At 36.2% G+C, this 16,868-nt stretch overlaps 1 protein-coding gene across 2 annotated transcripts; it reads right to left on the bottom strand.

The window, feature by feature from the left end:
• Positions 1 to 2,591: 2,591 nt before the first annotated feature.
• Positions 2,592 to 9,823, bottom strand: LOC136226085 (probable magnesium transporter NIPA4). Of its 2 annotated transcripts, none has more exons than XM_066014382.1 (9): positions 9,119 to 9,823; positions 8,108 to 8,164; positions 7,740 to 7,830; positions 7,505 to 7,665; positions 7,288 to 7,415; positions 7,069 to 7,206; positions 4,110 to 4,202; positions 3,218 to 3,323; positions 2,592 to 3,099 (listed from the first exon to the last, which is right to left on the bottom strand). In XM_066014382.1, exons 1-9 carry the CDS (start codon positions 9,273 to 9,275, stop codon positions 2,993 to 2,995), a joined length of 1,038 nt encoding a protein of 345 aa, XP_065870454.1. In that variant the 5' UTR covers positions 9,276 to 9,823; the 3' UTR covers positions 2,592 to 2,992. The 2 variants fall into 2 exon arrangements, with proteins under 2 accessions (XP_065870454.1, XP_065870453.1); XM_066014381.1 differs by having other exon boundaries at positions 2,592 to 3,108; positions 9,119 to 9,822.
• Between the last annotated feature and the right edge of the window lie 7,045 nt (positions 9,824 to 16,868).

Here is a 16,868-nt window from a genome sequence, read left to right as displayed (position 1 = left end):
AATCTAACATTAATTATCCCACAATTAACGTTTGCCCGGACACACCCAGGATCATCGTTGTTATAGATCGTGTTAGGACAGAGTCAAAGCATCACACTCCATAATCTAGAACCACTAGTTAATGATTGTTTGAGTCTGAAGATTACTTATACCTACTAATACATTTGAGATAAGACATGTGACACTAGATGAATCCATCCATCCTGTTATCTCAAGTCAGATCCTCAATCCTAATAAACTCATCTACCTTATCCATGCAAATGTCTAGATACAGTAAAACTTCTATATAGGAATACTCTATATAGGAATAACCTCTATTTTGTTATAAAAAAACTCGGTCCCAACTTGGGCCAGTTATAAATAGGAATAACCTCCCAAACGTTATTTGTTATACACTTTTCAAGTCCCACATTCAAGAAATAAAACTGGATAGACCCCTTATGAATTGGAATTTAGAAATTATTCCTCCATATAGTAATAATTATATATTTATATGTATATATTAAGAATTCAAACTAAATCATAAAATATTAAAAAAAACTATTGAAATTATTTACGAGTTGGAACCCAAACTACAACTTGAAATTATAAATATTTAGTATTCTCATTGATGTTTATATTTTTTCCCATAAAACTCTTTCAATTATCTATATATTGAAAACCTAAACTCTAAATTGAAATTCTAAATATTTAATTTATTCCATTAATATCTATTGTTATACATTATATATAAACCATGTATGCCTATAATAATCTTAACCAATTTCAAGTGGTATTATTTAAAATTTAAAATTATATGTGTTGAAAATTTTTATTATACCAAACTCTATTTAGTAATAACCTCCCAATTGTTATACAAATAGTTCGGTCCCAAGTGTATTCCTATATAGAGGTTTTACTGTATTTGAATACCTATAACTTGTGAGATCAGTTTTCAGTTCATGAACAGAAGATATTGTTATATGCAAGTCTCTACGGTATTATATTAATCCCTAAAATATAATACTTTGGGAAATTTAAATTTATTAATTAATTAATTAGAATCATAAAGTATAGTCCCACTTCATATTTGTATGAACACTTTATGTTGGTACCCATCAAGTACTTAACTGACTTTAGTATCGGAAAGGGTTCGCCGGAACTCCGATCCTTTTTTCTGACGATTATTGTCTTTTCAGGTCATCGGAAACGGTCAAGAGTCACATTTCAAAAAAGAAAACATCATTAATAAATTAAAAATTAATAAAATAAGAGTAACTAATAATATTTTATTTTAGCAATTCTTTCTCTCTTGCAAAAAAATAAGCAAGCTTGCTTATTTGATGGGCAACAACATATACAAAAATGTCACATAAACATTTATAATTGGATTGTAATTTTTATCTAACACATTGTTTAAATATATTTATAATAATATATTATAAAATCCCTAATTTTTGCTATCATCAATTGTTTAGTCTCTACTGTTAATTGTTTAGTCTCTACTGTTAAACATTAAGAAAAAATCTGTTACTTAAATCAAATAATAGTTAAATATACATAAAATAAAAATTTATAATATATATAAATATTGCAATTTATGGTATGCGTAGATATTTTGTTGAGTCAGGGTGATATTTGAACAAAAATGAATATATTTCACCAAATTAATGTTTATTATGTAGGTAGAGTTTGTTGTTGGTGTTTTGCAACGATACATTCATTTCATACAGGTGGGCCACTCCACCTATCATAAACAATGTCGTCCTAAATTCCATTATAATTTGCCTATTATCCTCCTCTTTCCTCTACAAAAAAAAAAAAAAAACACACTATTATCCCTCTCACCTATTTAAAATATTAATGTTTGCCTTCATAATTTATTATTTAATAATGTTTCATCTTTAACCTAAATTGGTGAAAAAGTTAAACAGCTTCATTAAATTTTTATAGATTGATTTCTCTACTTAAGGTTTTATTTTATTTTTTCAAATGAATTAACTTATTCCACATAGTTTATCAATGTCAAAAGAAATTGATTTGATGTACTACCACACGTATTATTCAGTGTGTTAAAAATCATACAAGTTTGATTATTTAACAGAACTGTTAACTTACCATTTACATTAAATTTCACAAAATTTGATAGATTAAGCAAATATTATCAAATAATAAAAAATCAGAAAGCTATAATATTTTGAATAGATGGAATTGGAAACCGTGCTTTATGCTTTGTATTATAACTTCCCAAGTTCGCTCTCAAGCAATGTCCCAAACAAGGAGAAACCCAGCACCTGCAAAATGAAAATGAAGAGACGAATAGGAGCCAAACCACACCTTAACCAACCCAAAAAATAGTGGTTCCAAACGGATGAGATACACTATACACCTTAACCACCCCAAAAAGGGGTGGTTCCCTTATGCCTTCTAAACCCAAGTAAGAAGAATCTGGTTTTTAAGGATTCTATTATCTAGAGTAGACTCAAATATATTATCATCCATCCAAAATCTTACTATTTGATGCGTTAGGCACAAAATTTGAATCTTATCCTAATAATAATTGGCTAATCAACAACAAGCCAATAGCTAAAATAGGGTAGAAATGGATGATATTAAGAAAGACTGTAAATTTAACATTGGATATTGAGATTATCATACAAGTAGAGAATTGAGTGTCCAAAACCTATCAGGATAACACAAGACAAGACAGTAATTGTTGGGCAGATCCACTAATGTAATCACTATATATTACCAATTGTTGTCAAAATTACATTGGCCAATTCTTTTTTGTATGAATCAGGGAGTGTATACAGCTGCAGGCTTATACAAGGCAAAACCTGCAAGCTTGTGGAAGCCAAACAGAACCAACCATCAAAGTCTTCTCTCCCAATGTTTCCTCAACAGAAATTGATTGGATAACTTTCATAGACTACAGGTCGATCGATTCTTCATCCCTCAAAATTATCAAGTCCTTAGCATTATGATATGATGCTGTTAGGAGCTGAAGAATATATCAATCTTGTGATCTCAATGGTTCCTGACGCCTAAGCGGAATGCCTTCTGCACCAAAACTGTCATCTTCCGAGTGCTTCGGGAGTCTAACTGGCAGTGACATTGACCCTGTGCAGTCTCAAATTATTAACCACACATACAAGAATATCAGATTCCCTGTAACAATCCATATGAAAAACTTATGGAAGGATGGTCACATTAATGGAAATAAATGTGAAGAGCATACCATCTGTCATATCCTTAGTCTTGTGAAGTAGAAAGGTTCCTGATAGTATAGTTACAAACCCACACATTTCTGTTATTATCTGTGTAGGACTCTGCCTATCCCAATCCTGACAAGAAATTACATACATTCCTAATGAGAAATTGATAATAAGCTAAGCAAACCAAACAATGTAAATCAATTACAAAATGATATCAATTGTGAACTAACTTATAAGTATCCAACAAATCTTAGCTTCAATAGGTTACAATGCACCATATATGTTTTTTCCAATTCATGTCAAGCATATATGACTCGTTTAAATGACAACACCAAATAAGAATGGAAAATAGCATGCTTTGACTGAAATTGCTAGGGTACAGACTTCAACTAAGGGTCCATATTAGCTCATTGCTAAGAATAAGTAGCAAGCGCATCACATCTTCATTTGTGAGCCTCACAATGTCACGGCGCTGCAGAATACTTCTGCTAATCTTGCATAAAACAAGGTTTTTTTCAAAATGAATGGCACAGCCAAAAAATACGCCATGTCACTCCACATGAACCCACTTTTCAGCTTAAACCAAGAGCAGCTAGTACCTAGCTAGTTTTTGGAGAAAGGGCTTGATATTTGAGAACTGTCTACTGGACCAGTTCCCTGCATACTCTTATGAACAGCTGGACAATTTCAATTGCGATGACCATGTATATTAAAAAAAAAAAATGCAAAAGCACCTAAAAACATGCCGTGTCATTACACTAGTTTGATCAATCTTTCCCTTCGCGAATTATCAAGCCCTTTAAAGGGAACTTCTCAAGAATGATTTCCTATGAGAGTTTGAACATGATAGGTAATTCTCGTAAACGAATAAGCAGCTATAGTGTTCGGAATTCATCAATCAGCATGAAAATGTACCTTGAACATGATTACACTAGCCACAATCGTAAATGATGTGAACATAACATAGTATATGGGAGATACTACAGCCGTGTTAAATGTATCAAGCGCCTGCAGGGGCAAAAGCAAAGGATAAAAAAATTAGTGTATAGTTCAAGGTTGTAAACTTCTCAGATACTAAAAATAAGTCAAGAAATTCATGGTTTAAGAAACTCGCACACACACCACAATAACACACACATGCACCCACCCCACCCACCCCCCACCTCCTCGACACACTCACACACACGTGCACAAAAGCTAGAGAGAGATTAAAATGAAAATGTGACAGAGAAAACACAAGCTACTCCCCACAGTAGAATCACTTTTAAAGAGACCACGAAACTACAAATATGTTGTAATAGCAACCTAAGCTAAGATACCATACAGAAGCCGAGCCATAAATTAAAGACAGTATGAAAGACGGCCTTTACAACTTCTTTCACCATCATCACATATAGATCCACACTGTAGGTTTTTATATCAATCTTTGCCACCCCTAAAAAACTGTAACATTGAACCATGTACCTCAAAAATGCCTTCATAGCAACATATAATAAGAAATCTCCAAAGCATACAAATCGATGATGTTGTGAAAACAAAATCCACTGCCCACTAAACCATACCCTAAAACAGCTTATTGCCACTAAAGAAATATGGTTTCTGACTCCAGCACTAAACAGTAACAGTAACTTAACAAAATTGAAACTTTCACTAGAAAAAATATCAACCAAATAAACAGGGATGAAGACAAGTCAGCTAAGAGATCACCGTTCAACTCCCTACATTTTTCTAAGAGAGGCCAAAATACTGCATAGGGCTATAAGAAACATTTATCTTCACCCTACAAGCCAATCTGATGTTTCAAAACATCTTTCTATGCATATAAACCTAATTAGCACTAGTACAACTTTAACACTGTTCTCCAGAAAAGTAAACAGCTTAGGCTTTCTCAAAAGGCTATCATAATTACTAATGGAACAGAAGTTCACAAGGAAGGTATTTTGCACTCACCCTAATGATTGGTTGCATGAAGGTTATCTATGATGGACCATTGGACATAGTACATATCACTGATGAGAGACATTATTTTGTTCAATCACAAAATTGTCCCATTAATTCAAGGCAGTATATCCTCTCTTTCATAACTCTAATTCTATCTCAATCTCCTTCGTCTCATCAGTATAGGACTATTTTTTCCGAGACATGTTTTGTAGCAGCTCAAATTAAATCAGGTGTACATCACAAATCTATGCCGCATGACATACATTCATCTTTTCTTTTATCAGCTATGTTGCACGGACACTTCTAGTTAGTAGCGTTTCTGCGTTTTGTGACCGTGTCTATTTTTGTTTGTAGGCTATTTTATGAAGGTTATGTTTTAGAAATAATGTTTCCCGTGTCCGTTTCCGCGTCTGTGTAACATAGTTTATCAGTTACCATAGTTGTTAAAGGCGCGCCTTACCTAAGGCTCAAGGTAGTGAGCCTGGATTGCACAAGGTGAGGTGCAGTTTAAAAGGCTCTTGCCTTGTGCGCCTCGCCCGGGCTTCGGAGGCCGAGTCAAGGCGTGCCTCAGTAACATATATGATAGTGATAAGGTCAGGGAGAAAGGAGGGCCAAAGGTGTTAAGGGTGTACACTAGGAGAAAAGGTGGACACGTGTAAGTGTGTTAGTGGTTTGGCTTTAATAGGGTATGTATTAAATAAGGCCTGGTGTTAGTAAGGAAGGTATTCAGATGTTTAGTTGTTTTGGGAATCAGTCCTGGTTTGTCAGGGGATTCTGGGAGGGGGCTTGTCCCTGTGGGTTTATCACCATTAATGCTATTTTGTAATAGAGAGGGACATTTACTGTTCCATTGGTTATCTATATCATCTCTATCTTTCTTCCTCTTCTCTGTTCTTGTTAATTCTTTACATTTTCATACTTCGTGTTGGTTGATTCTTATCAATATACTGCTTTCACTAGGTTTTTTGTACTGTTTTGTGTAAAATAAATGGTTGATTAATCTCAACCACTAATCTAATTTAAATAAACTTATTCTTAACCCTTGATCTAAATAAGAATATCAACAACAACAACAACAAAGCCTTAGTCCCAAAATGATTCGGGGTCGGCTATCTAAATAAGAATATCAAGAGACATGAATAAAGAAAGACTAGAGAGGGATTAAGAGCAGAGTCACGTAAAGAATAGTCTCCACTCAAACAGAACCTGCGACACAGAAACAGAAGAAACTGCGACACAGTGAATGGTTATTAGTAGCATTAGTTAGGTACTTAGGTTAAGACGTTTAAGTATATGTTGATGTCTCTATGAAGTATGAACTTAACTTGGTGCTTTGATATTTAGTCTTATGCTTTTATGTGATTTTGTCTTGTATGTGTGGTCATAAGTGTTTTTTTTTTTGGTTTATGCTTTAACTAGTATTAGAGAATTAGTGATATTGATATCAAATATTGATATGCTTTAACTAGCAATAGAGTATACATTTATTTATTTTCTGTGCCTCGTGTTCCTCAGTTCTGCGCCTTGAGCCTAGGCTCCAGGACCCCTTAGCGCCTTAGTGCACCTTGCGCCTTTAACTACTATGCAGTGTACCATGTTAAATTGCATTTAAAATTAAAAATTAATTGAGATCGTAGTAGCTGATAACATAAATTAATAAAAGGGTAATTTTACAAGGCTTCCAGCAATATTTAAGGAGGGTATGATGCATGTAAAATTTCTTCAATCTGAATCAGCGATATACTGATATACAGGTCTCAAGGAAAAGTTTAGTAGCTCATGGAAATTGCAATCTCAAGGTTATTAAATATACATCATTTTCTTAACTCCGAGATATATATAAAACATCAAGTTGCAGCAGACACTAAAAGTAGAGAACAAATGGTTATGAAAATCTGTAAGTGATGAAAAAGAAAAAAGTAACACCAGGTACCTTGTTCAAATAATTCATCTGGGTTAGCACACAAGTAATTACAATTAATGTGAAGGCCCATGTTTGGGGATATATCATTTGATTCATTCCTGATAATGTCAACTTCAATGCAATTCCAAGTGCTTTAACGCTCATGACCTGTCAAACAAACTAAAAGTTGAGGAAAGAATGCTGGAAAGCAAACAGAAGAACCAAGCAACAATGTATAACAGTACATACCGACAAAGAACCAACAAGAGAACAAACTCCAATGTAGACCATTATATGTGTCTGACCATAGTCAGGAATATAATGGAATATGAGTACAAAAACAGCTGTTATGACCAATGCCGCGTAGAACATGAAAGCTGAGAGAGGGAAAAGGGGGCAAAATTTCAATGTTAATTTCATAAGCCCATTTCTTGTTTGAGAGTGTAAACAACATGTCCACTACTACCTGGTTCTGTGGCAAGATCCCAAACTTGTGCCACAGATTCAATATCACGTTCATGAGGAGCATGTAGGACAATTGTTGTAGAGCCCACAACACAAAGAGCACAACCAAGAATTCCAAAAATATGTAGCTTCTCATTCAAAATAATATGAGCAAGCACCGCACTGCAAAGGGACTAGAATATTAGAACACAGCAACAGAAATTAAATGAATAAAGTATTGGAATGATAGATCATGCCTGATGATAATACTGAGAGCACCAAGGGGAGTGACCAATATAGCAGGTGCAAAAGCATAAGCAGCAAAATTAGCAATTTCCCCAACAATCACTGTTTAAATCACAAACAAACATGAAAACAGACTTATTAACCAAATACAAAATCTGAGCACATTAAAATTAGGTAATTATACTGCACATATAATCATGATCAGAGCCACAAAGATCATGTGACTCTTCAATAGCTCCAAAACCTGTCAAAATTTGGCTGATAATATTTATACATGAGAGGGAGTAAACTTGGCAGATCGTACTTAGCCCCAAGGGGAACTTGAAGGAAATGAAATGAATTACAAGAAATTCATAATTCGTGTTAATGTAAAACCTACTTGTTATCATGCCTCCCCACCAAAGTGGTTCATACAAGTAAGAATAGCCTCCACTTCCTGTAAATTACAATAAACACATTAAACTTCAACGAAAACCCAAAAGATCAAAGCCACACATTTGCATATGAAACGAGAATAGTCGGACATCCATCCCTATAGATTATATGGATGACAGAAACCAATTCAAACATGCAACAGTATCAATTCTACAAGGAAACAAATTGAATTTTCTATACAAGTTGGAATTGTTTATATCTAGACAAGGTACTTTTAGCAGCTGCTCTTTATATCTAAGTTCATAAACCTCAAGTTAACAGTGTTTATCAAGTTCAATAAAATGTGAACAAGTAAAACTCCATAAAAGATAAGAGGAATCCCTAAGTGCTGATTCATGAGATGTATCTTCCTAAATCAAAATTTCCTAACTTGCCTGATTGATTGAGCAGCAAGCACCCTAAATTCCCAGTTTTTCAGGTCAAAATCAAATAGAATATAAGAATGTTGTTTTCTTTGGTTTTCAAAATCATCTGTTGAATCTTAAAACAGTCCATTGCACAACCAACATGTATCTCCAACCTCAGAGTTTCTGAATCTATCTCTCGACCCCTAAGCTGGAAGAACATATGATCTAAACAATGCCAAACTAGTATTCAAACACAGGGCAATTTGTTTAACTTGGTAATCACTAAACAGTAACAAGCGATTATTTGAGTATATAATGAGAAGGCCAAGCTAAGTCTCTTAGTTTTAATCTATTTATGGGTGTGCCTTAAGCTTCGTCTTTCCCTGAACCAAATCCACTAGTAAAAAGCACTGATAATATTGTTAAAGAAAAGCTCCAATTAAAAAAATAACAGGTTCACATTTCCATCACAGAATGTTGCTCTAGATCAAAATGAATCCAACACAGGCTTTATGCAGAGAGCAATTCCACCTAAAAAAACCGGCCGATTAAGCTACAAATATTTGATAAGTTCAGATTGACTTCATGATTAAATAACAAATAGATACCTGCCCTGAGACCAGAAGCACCAGCTTTTTTCAAGCCTTTCTTCTTGACAATGAAGCTAGCGCCGATAAAGATGCTCGAAGATAGGGCCAAAACCAAACCCTTGATGTTATCGGAAGACATGCCCTTATAGGACTCCTCCAAGCTCTGAGTCTCCATGGCAGTAACTAACTAGAAAAGTAGCCAAGAAACCCGAAATGCTTTCACTCTATATCATAAAACCATGATTCCTGTACGGATGTTAAAATCAACAGTGACTTCAAGAGATTGAAATAACCAATCAAAATTGCATAGGCCCAAGTTCCTCTTGGGTTTGTTGGCCTACGTGCAGATATTCCTACCCAACTGAAATTGAAGTGGATATGAAACAAAATTCCCAAATTGTGAAGTGGGTAAGGGGGAAAAAATGATTGAAAGCAGTAAAAAACAAATCTGAAAGGGAATATTGACTGAAATTGGACTGGGAAGAAAGGAAGAAGAAAGATTGGATCTAAGAGAAAGGAGATGGTAGTGTCGGCGGTGGAAGAAAGAAAGAAGAAAGACAGAGAAATAGAGCGGAAGGAAGGAAGGATACAGCTGTGAGATTGGTTAGGATTGAAAGGGGAAAAAAGGGGTTCTTCTTAATTTGATTTACCAATATAAGATTATGGACTCTCCTCCGACTACTCAACTTTGATGAATGCTACACTCCATCTTCTTCTCCTCCTTTAGTTTTTATTTTATTTATATATAATATACCTACATCTACATTTATTTATTTTTAGATTGCTATTTATTTTTTCATCCATTACTTCATTTTCTTTCACACTGATTTGTCAAAATTGATTAGAGATTGGTTAAATAATATATTTATTGTTTTTTCTTTTTTTGTAAAGTGGGAAAGGAGGAAACAAACGACAAGTAGCTACGTTAGGTAACAATGTCTCTAGAAGTAGACACTTCTATCTACTCCTTCCAAAGGAGGTTTGTGATAGCAAATGGTATCGTTGGAAGATCCAAAATCTTCGTTGGGATGTTATGAGTAAAGGAAACCATGAAATCCGCACATCTATTTCTTTCCCAATGAATGTGCATAATGGTGGTCCTCTCAAAATTTGGAGAGCAGGATTTGTATGCCACGGATTATTGCCCGAGATGGGTGATGCAATGGGCAATCCAAATGTAGAATCTTCACCACTTCCAAACAGTCAAATTCCACGATCAATGATTTGCAATTTCTACTAAGAGCTTTCGAGAGTCTCGTGTGAATTCCCCGTAATTCTGCTTCAAAGAAAGAACACACACTGATATTCTGACTATAATTTGATTCTTGATTTTATTGTTGGTGACTATAAATCCTTTTTAAAGGATATAGGAAATTGTAGTGTCAATTTCGTCGGTAGTTTAGTGAATCACTTGACTCACGTATTTGCTCGAGTAGTGGTGTTTGTGTCTAATTGTGGGGTTTAGTTTTCAAACCCTCTATTTTGTTTGTAATGTTGTCGTTGCTGATATTCAATAAACTCTTCTGTTTTTTTTTTTTAAATGGGACTTTATATTAATAATATGAACTAATTTTAAACATCATTATTATCATCTCTTTATTTACAAATCATGTTATTTCACTCTATCCATACGTCAAATCAAAGACACGTGTACACACATTAACATTAACATCATGTGTGTTTAAAATCTTGTACAAAATCTTATCATGCGTTGTATATACATTGAAAAAAAAGCTCAAATTTTTTTGTTGAAGTTAGAAGGATTCTATCCCACAAAATCTATTTTAAAATTATAAAAAAGAAAAGCAAAACAATTACTTCTTAAAGCAACTGAAAACTAGTGCAAGACATATAAATAAAATATTTAGATTTTTTAAATTAACTTAGCTTTAGCTTGTGACATCAAACCTTTAATTCACTAAAACAAAATTTATATTAATTAACAACAATACAGATATTTATATTCCTAATTCTATATTTTTTAGAAGGAAAATGAAAAATGTGAAAAATCGTCCTACCTATCTATGTTGGTCAAATCAAATCATTAATTTTCCAATTCATTATTTTCTTAATCTAAATCCCTATGGAATGGAAGTTAACGCATCTATCCACCACCTATGTAGTATTTATTTAATAAATGAATACTTGGTACACAAATAAATTAATCTTATGGAGGACTGCCAACTATCATTTCACAATGACTCACTATCCAAAATGAGGGACAATATATTAATTATTCCTTTAATCCGATGACTCAATTTTTGAAGATTTAACCTCCAAAATTTAATTAACTAAGAAAATAGTTTCCCCTAAGTTTTACACTTTTTTTTAAGTGATATACTTCACATATTTTTTTTTAAAAGAGAAATGCATTAATGAGCCTCAATTGGACAATAAGTTAGGGGTACATAAAAAGCAAAACTCGGAATACTATAATAAAATTGAGGACAAGTCCCTATACGGGAGTATCGAGCAAAGGCATGAACCAGCTCGTTAGCTTGTCTCGGAATAAACTTGACTGAGTAGAGGTCGTGTTGATGTAGAATGGCTCGACATTGCAACAAAATATCACTGAATTCAGTACAATCCTCTGTCCCTTGGTTGATACCATCGGCCACAACTTTTGCATCAGTTCTGAAGGATACACGATTAAGCCCTTTGCTTACCACCCATTCCATTGCACGGAGTAATGAGATGGCCTCACTTTCTTTAACCGAGATCGGACTCTGAAGTACTTCCGTCCTTCCCGTGATGAACTGACTGTTGCTGTCCCGAAGAACTGCTCCAGCACCAGCCAACGAGGAAGAATGGAAAACAGCAGCATCAGTATCGCAAGCCAAGAAGTTCGAATCAGGTGGGTGCCATTTGTGGCAGCATATTGGCATCATCAGATGCAGTTGATCAGTGTTAGATTTAAACCGTTGAGCTTGTAACCAGTCAAAAAGGACATTACAGGCTCTGTAGCTAATATCTGTATGCGAAGTTTCTAATTTTGCCCATAATTTATCATTTCTAGCCTTCCATAAACTCCAACACATCACTGCCACCAGGTCCGATTTCTCCTTCGGAAGCTTAGTTAGCAGTTCCAAAAAATAAGAGCTGAAGTCTGTCAGCAGGTCAGCTACTGGATAGAACCGATATTTCAGATTGCAACCTTCCCACATCTTCAACGCAACAGGACAAAGTGTAAAAATATGGTGTAAGTTTTCACTCGGGGAACCGCATTGAACACAAACATCCTGAAGTTCCAGACCCCGCCGATTTAAGTTATCTCGAGTTGGGAGCAGATTACGGGCAAGACTCCAGACAAAGAAGCGAATTTTCCATAGAACCCGCAACTTCCAGACATCATTCCAGTCTCCATGAAGAAATTGAGCCAATGAAGTCTCTAATGAAGTTACCACACGATACGATGACTTAACCGAATAAGTTCCCTTAGGATCCGGGTGCCATAGAATCTGATCAGAGCGGTGAAATCGGGGTACAATAATCTTACCAATAGCAGCAATATCTCTTGGTGAAAACAGTTCATCCAACAACTCAAAATCCCACTCATCTGAATTAGGAATAAATAAATCACACACCTTTAACCCATCAAGTCTAGTGATCTTAGGAGTGGTCAATCGTAAGTTATTATCTTCTCTGAGCCATGGATCATCCCAAACACTAATGGATTTACCATCTCCAACCTTCCACTGTATACCATTCTGCAAAACTAGTTGGGACCACCAAATACTCCTCCATATGTAACTAGATGAATGACCCAAACGGACCTTCAAAAAATCCCCTTTAGGGAAATATTTGACTCTGAAGATTTTACTGGCAAGAGAATTGGGCTCCGAGAGGAAACACCAACCTTGTTTTCCCAACACAGCGAGATTGAATGTCGTGAAATTTCGAAAATTTAGTCCACTAAAATGTGTAGGAATGCAAAGCATATACCATGACAACCAATTCATACTTCGGGTGCCTGGCCCTTTATTACCCCACCAGAATGAATTTAGCATCCTCTGAATTTTCTCAGTAGTGGAAACGGATAAGAGAAAGACACTCATAAAATAAATGGGGATAGCCTGACCTGCCGAGCGAATCAATGTAGCTCGTCCCGCCTTTGACATAGTCCGACCCCTCCATTTTTGAAGTTTTTGCCAAAGCCTATCCTTAAATAGTGAAAAGACCGCCTTCTTCTTTCTCCCCACCATTGAAGGTAGTCCTAAGTATTTACCCATGGCTATTGAATTTGATACCCCAAGGATAGCAGAAATAGCAGCTAACAGTTCCTGCACCACATTACTACTACACAGAATTCCAGATTTATCAAAATTAATGGACTGCCCTGATGCCGCCTCATAAGTGAGTAGTAACTGTTTCAAGTGACGACATTCCTGGATATCAGTACAGAAAAAAAGAAACGCATCATCTGCAAAAAGAAGGTGAGAGATAGAAGGTGATCCTCTTCCAATTCTAAATTTGTGCACCAAGCTATGCTTCTCAGCATCAAATAAAATAGTAGAAAGGCCCTCCACACATATGAGTTGGGCTAGAAGGTCCACCGTCCTGATTCTGACTCTTCTCAACTTTGGCCAGAAAATCATCCTGAAAAGGTACGGGGAGAGGGGGTCTCCCTGCCTAATATTGCGCTCTAGAATAATGGGACCAACCAGATGATCATTAACTTTCACCATATACAGTACAGATGTCACACACTGCATAATAAGGTTAACCCACATGTCTACAAATCCCATCTGCACCATGACAACACGCAAATAGTTCCAATCAACCCTGTCATATGCTTCCTGATATCAATCTTTAATGCCATATCTCCATGCTTCCTATTAATATTCTGTTTCATATTGTGAATAGCCTCAAACGCAATCAGGACATTATCATGGATTGAACGACCCTTAATAAACGCTGACTGGTTTTCCGAGATAACATGGGGGAGAATATTCTTCAGCCTGTTTGCAAGGACCTTGGATATAATCTTGAAAATAACATTGCAAAGAGCAATCGGGTGCAGATCCTTCATTGATGATGGGTCTGAGCACTTGGGGATCAAAGTCAGAATAGTGTTGTTAAGTCCCACTGGAAAAGAGCCTTGAGAGAGCCATGTATTGCCACCCGAGAATATATCATCACCAATCTCACCCCAAAACCGTTGATAGAACTCGGGATTAAAACCATCAGGTCCCGGTGCTTTGTCAGGATGCATACTAAAGAGTGCTTGATGAAATTCTTCCTTTTGGAATGGTGCAAGTAGGCTCTCATTATCTTCAGGCATGACAGATTGTGAGAAAAGATCCATCACTGGAGACCAGTCACCATTACTAGCTGAAAAGACCATCCTGAAATAATCAGTAGCCATATTCTAGAGACCTTGCGCATCCTCAATCCACCTACCATCCCTATCCATAAGTCTTGTGATTTTATTATGTTTTCGTCTTCTGTTGGCGTAATTGTGATAAAAGCGAGAGTTGGTATCCCCCTCTTGAAGTCAGGTAACTTTAGCTCTCTGACGCTAATGATCCTCCTCTTGAACAAGCAGCTGAACAAGTTCAGATCTGATAGAATTATATGAAGCCACTGCAGATTCTGATTGTACATCTCGAAGTTGTTCCAAACGCTGTAATAAATGATTACCGGCTTACCGGAAATTCTTATTTCTGTTCTTACCCCATTCCTGAAGATGACCAGCAGTAAATGCTAATTTATCTTCCAGAGCCGGGAATTGATCATTGTGCCAAGCTTGACAAACAAACTCTCGTAGACCCTCCTCGCGCAACCATTTATTTTCGAATCTGAATAGGCGGTAGACATGTTGATCAGTAGCAATTTCAGTTTGAAGAACAAGAGGCGAGTGATCTGATGTCGGGGCAATCGTGTTCAGCAGCACACAAGTAGGAAAGAGGGAAAGCCATTCTGAGGTTCCAAACGCTCTATCCAAACGTTCCTGAACTTCATTCGTTTTACCGCGGTGATGTATCCAAGTATAAGGATAACCAATCAACTGAATTTCTGTTAAGTTACAAATAGCCACAGTTTCACGAAAACCACGAAGGCACCATTCTGGGTGATTCACAATACCTTTTTTTTTTATCTTCATGACTTAAAAGATCATTAAAATCCCCAATGACCGCCCATGGAAGATTAGACACACCGACAAGATTTTTCAGAATGGCCCATGATTCCTTTCTTCTATGTCTCTCGGGACAACCATAAAACCCGGTGAGCCTCCAATTTCCCGTATCAATATTATGAATCTCCAAATCAATATAATGAGAAGAGTAAGATAACAAAGAGTAGAATTGAGGTAATTTCCAGAACACACAAATACCTCCACTACGACCAATGCAATCAACCGAATAGCAGTAAGAAAAACCAATTTTATTTCGAATAAATTTAATATGGGAAGTACAAAGTAATGTCTCAAAAAGAAAAACTACATCAGGCTTATGAGCTCGAATGAGCTCACGAAGAATCGGAACTACCTTGGCATTCCCCAAGCCTCGGCATTTCCAGCTTATGGCTTTCATATCTTTGGGCAGACCCTTTCTCATGGGCCTGCCAGAGAAAGAGGTTGGGTCTGAATCTGCTTTATTTCCAGTGTCCACCTCCATTGCTGATAGTGTAACTTGTTGGATAATGGTACTTATCTTAGTATTATCTGCTCCTCTCCTATGCTTCCTTTCCTCTACCATCTCCAGGCCTTCTTCCTTTCCTTGTAAGTTCTGATCAGATTGTTTATTGGTTTGCTCAATTTCCTTACCTGCACAGAGTATACTTGCACCAAAGTTTTTTGCTAAATGAAGAAGGTTTTGCTTGGGAGATATTCTTATCTTCCTGAGAGACAAGGAATTTTCTTCTTTATCTCCCCCTACAGATAGGAGGATACCCCAATGTTAGAGTCCTCTTTTAGCCACCGCTCTCCCCCGAGGGGGTTATTATAGTGAAATGGTGCTCTTAGACTGACATCCCAATTTTTAATAACTTCATCCTCCTACATTTGGAAGTATAGATCACAATGTCCGTCTAAGTGCCCAATTAGTCCACAAATAAAGAAAAAGCTAGGTAACTTTTCGTACTTAAATGAGCAGGTAATCCAATCACCTCCTGCTTTACGAACTTTATTTTCTTTCTGCAAAGGTTTCCGAATATCAATGCTAACCCGAAGGCGCATAAACTTCCATTCAAAGGACCATTTATTTCTCAGATCATATCTGATAAAATTGCCTATAAAATTACCCAAAGCAATAGCCACACTTTCATTGAACAGACCCTGACTCAAACCATACACCTAAACCTAGAACATCGACATATGAAGATTAACCTGCAATGGATCCTTATTCAACTGCAATTCATGTAATAATAAAAGACTATTATCAAAATTCCACGGTCCGTTTTCCATCACCCATTGTAAGTCATAACGATGGAAGAATCTGAATAGGATTAATGAATCACCGAGTTCGGTGATAGCCATCTGCTTCCTTGGATGCCACAATTCAGCCATCCGGTGTTTACAGATCTTGAAATTAAACGTGCGAGTCGTGACCATAGATCCGACCAGACACAACTCAAAATTTTCTTCCGATTGGTCATTCCCCTCCATCGGAAATTCAAAACCATCGTAAATAATGGTGAGGTTCTGCAAGTGCGACTCTATAAACACAAAAGCTAGTCTTGAAAACCTAGAAACCACCTGTAACGCAGACGGGAGCGCTCTCAAGAGGAGCAACAGAGGTCAAACAAAGATTAATACCCAAAAAAGGAA

The sequence above is a fragment of the Euphorbia lathyris genome, chromosome 4 (genome assembly GCF_963576675.1).
Source record: "Euphorbia lathyris chromosome 4, ddEupLath1.1, whole genome shotgun sequence".
In the NCBI taxonomy this organism is placed as follows: domain Eukaryota; kingdom Viridiplantae; phylum Streptophyta; class Magnoliopsida; order Malpighiales; family Euphorbiaceae; genus Euphorbia; species Euphorbia lathyris.
Note: the sequence above shows the minus strand (reverse complement) of the source record. Positions and strands in the feature narration are given on the sequence as shown.

Excerpts from the sequence above, each read along its gene's own strand:
- LOC136226085 (XM_066014381.1), bottom strand. The coding sequence starts at position 9,275 with ATGGAGACTCAGAGCTTGGAGGAGTCCTATAAGGGCATGTCTTCCGAT. Across the intron at positions 7,207-7,287 it reads CTCTTGTTGGTTCTTTGTCG|GTCATGAGCGTTAAAGCACT; the intron begins GTATGTACTGTT and ends TTTGTTTGACAG. Across the intron at positions 3,109-3,217 it reads GACTAAGGATATGACAGATG|ACTGCACAGGGTCAATGTCA; the intron begins GTATGCTCTTCA and ends TAATAATTTGAG.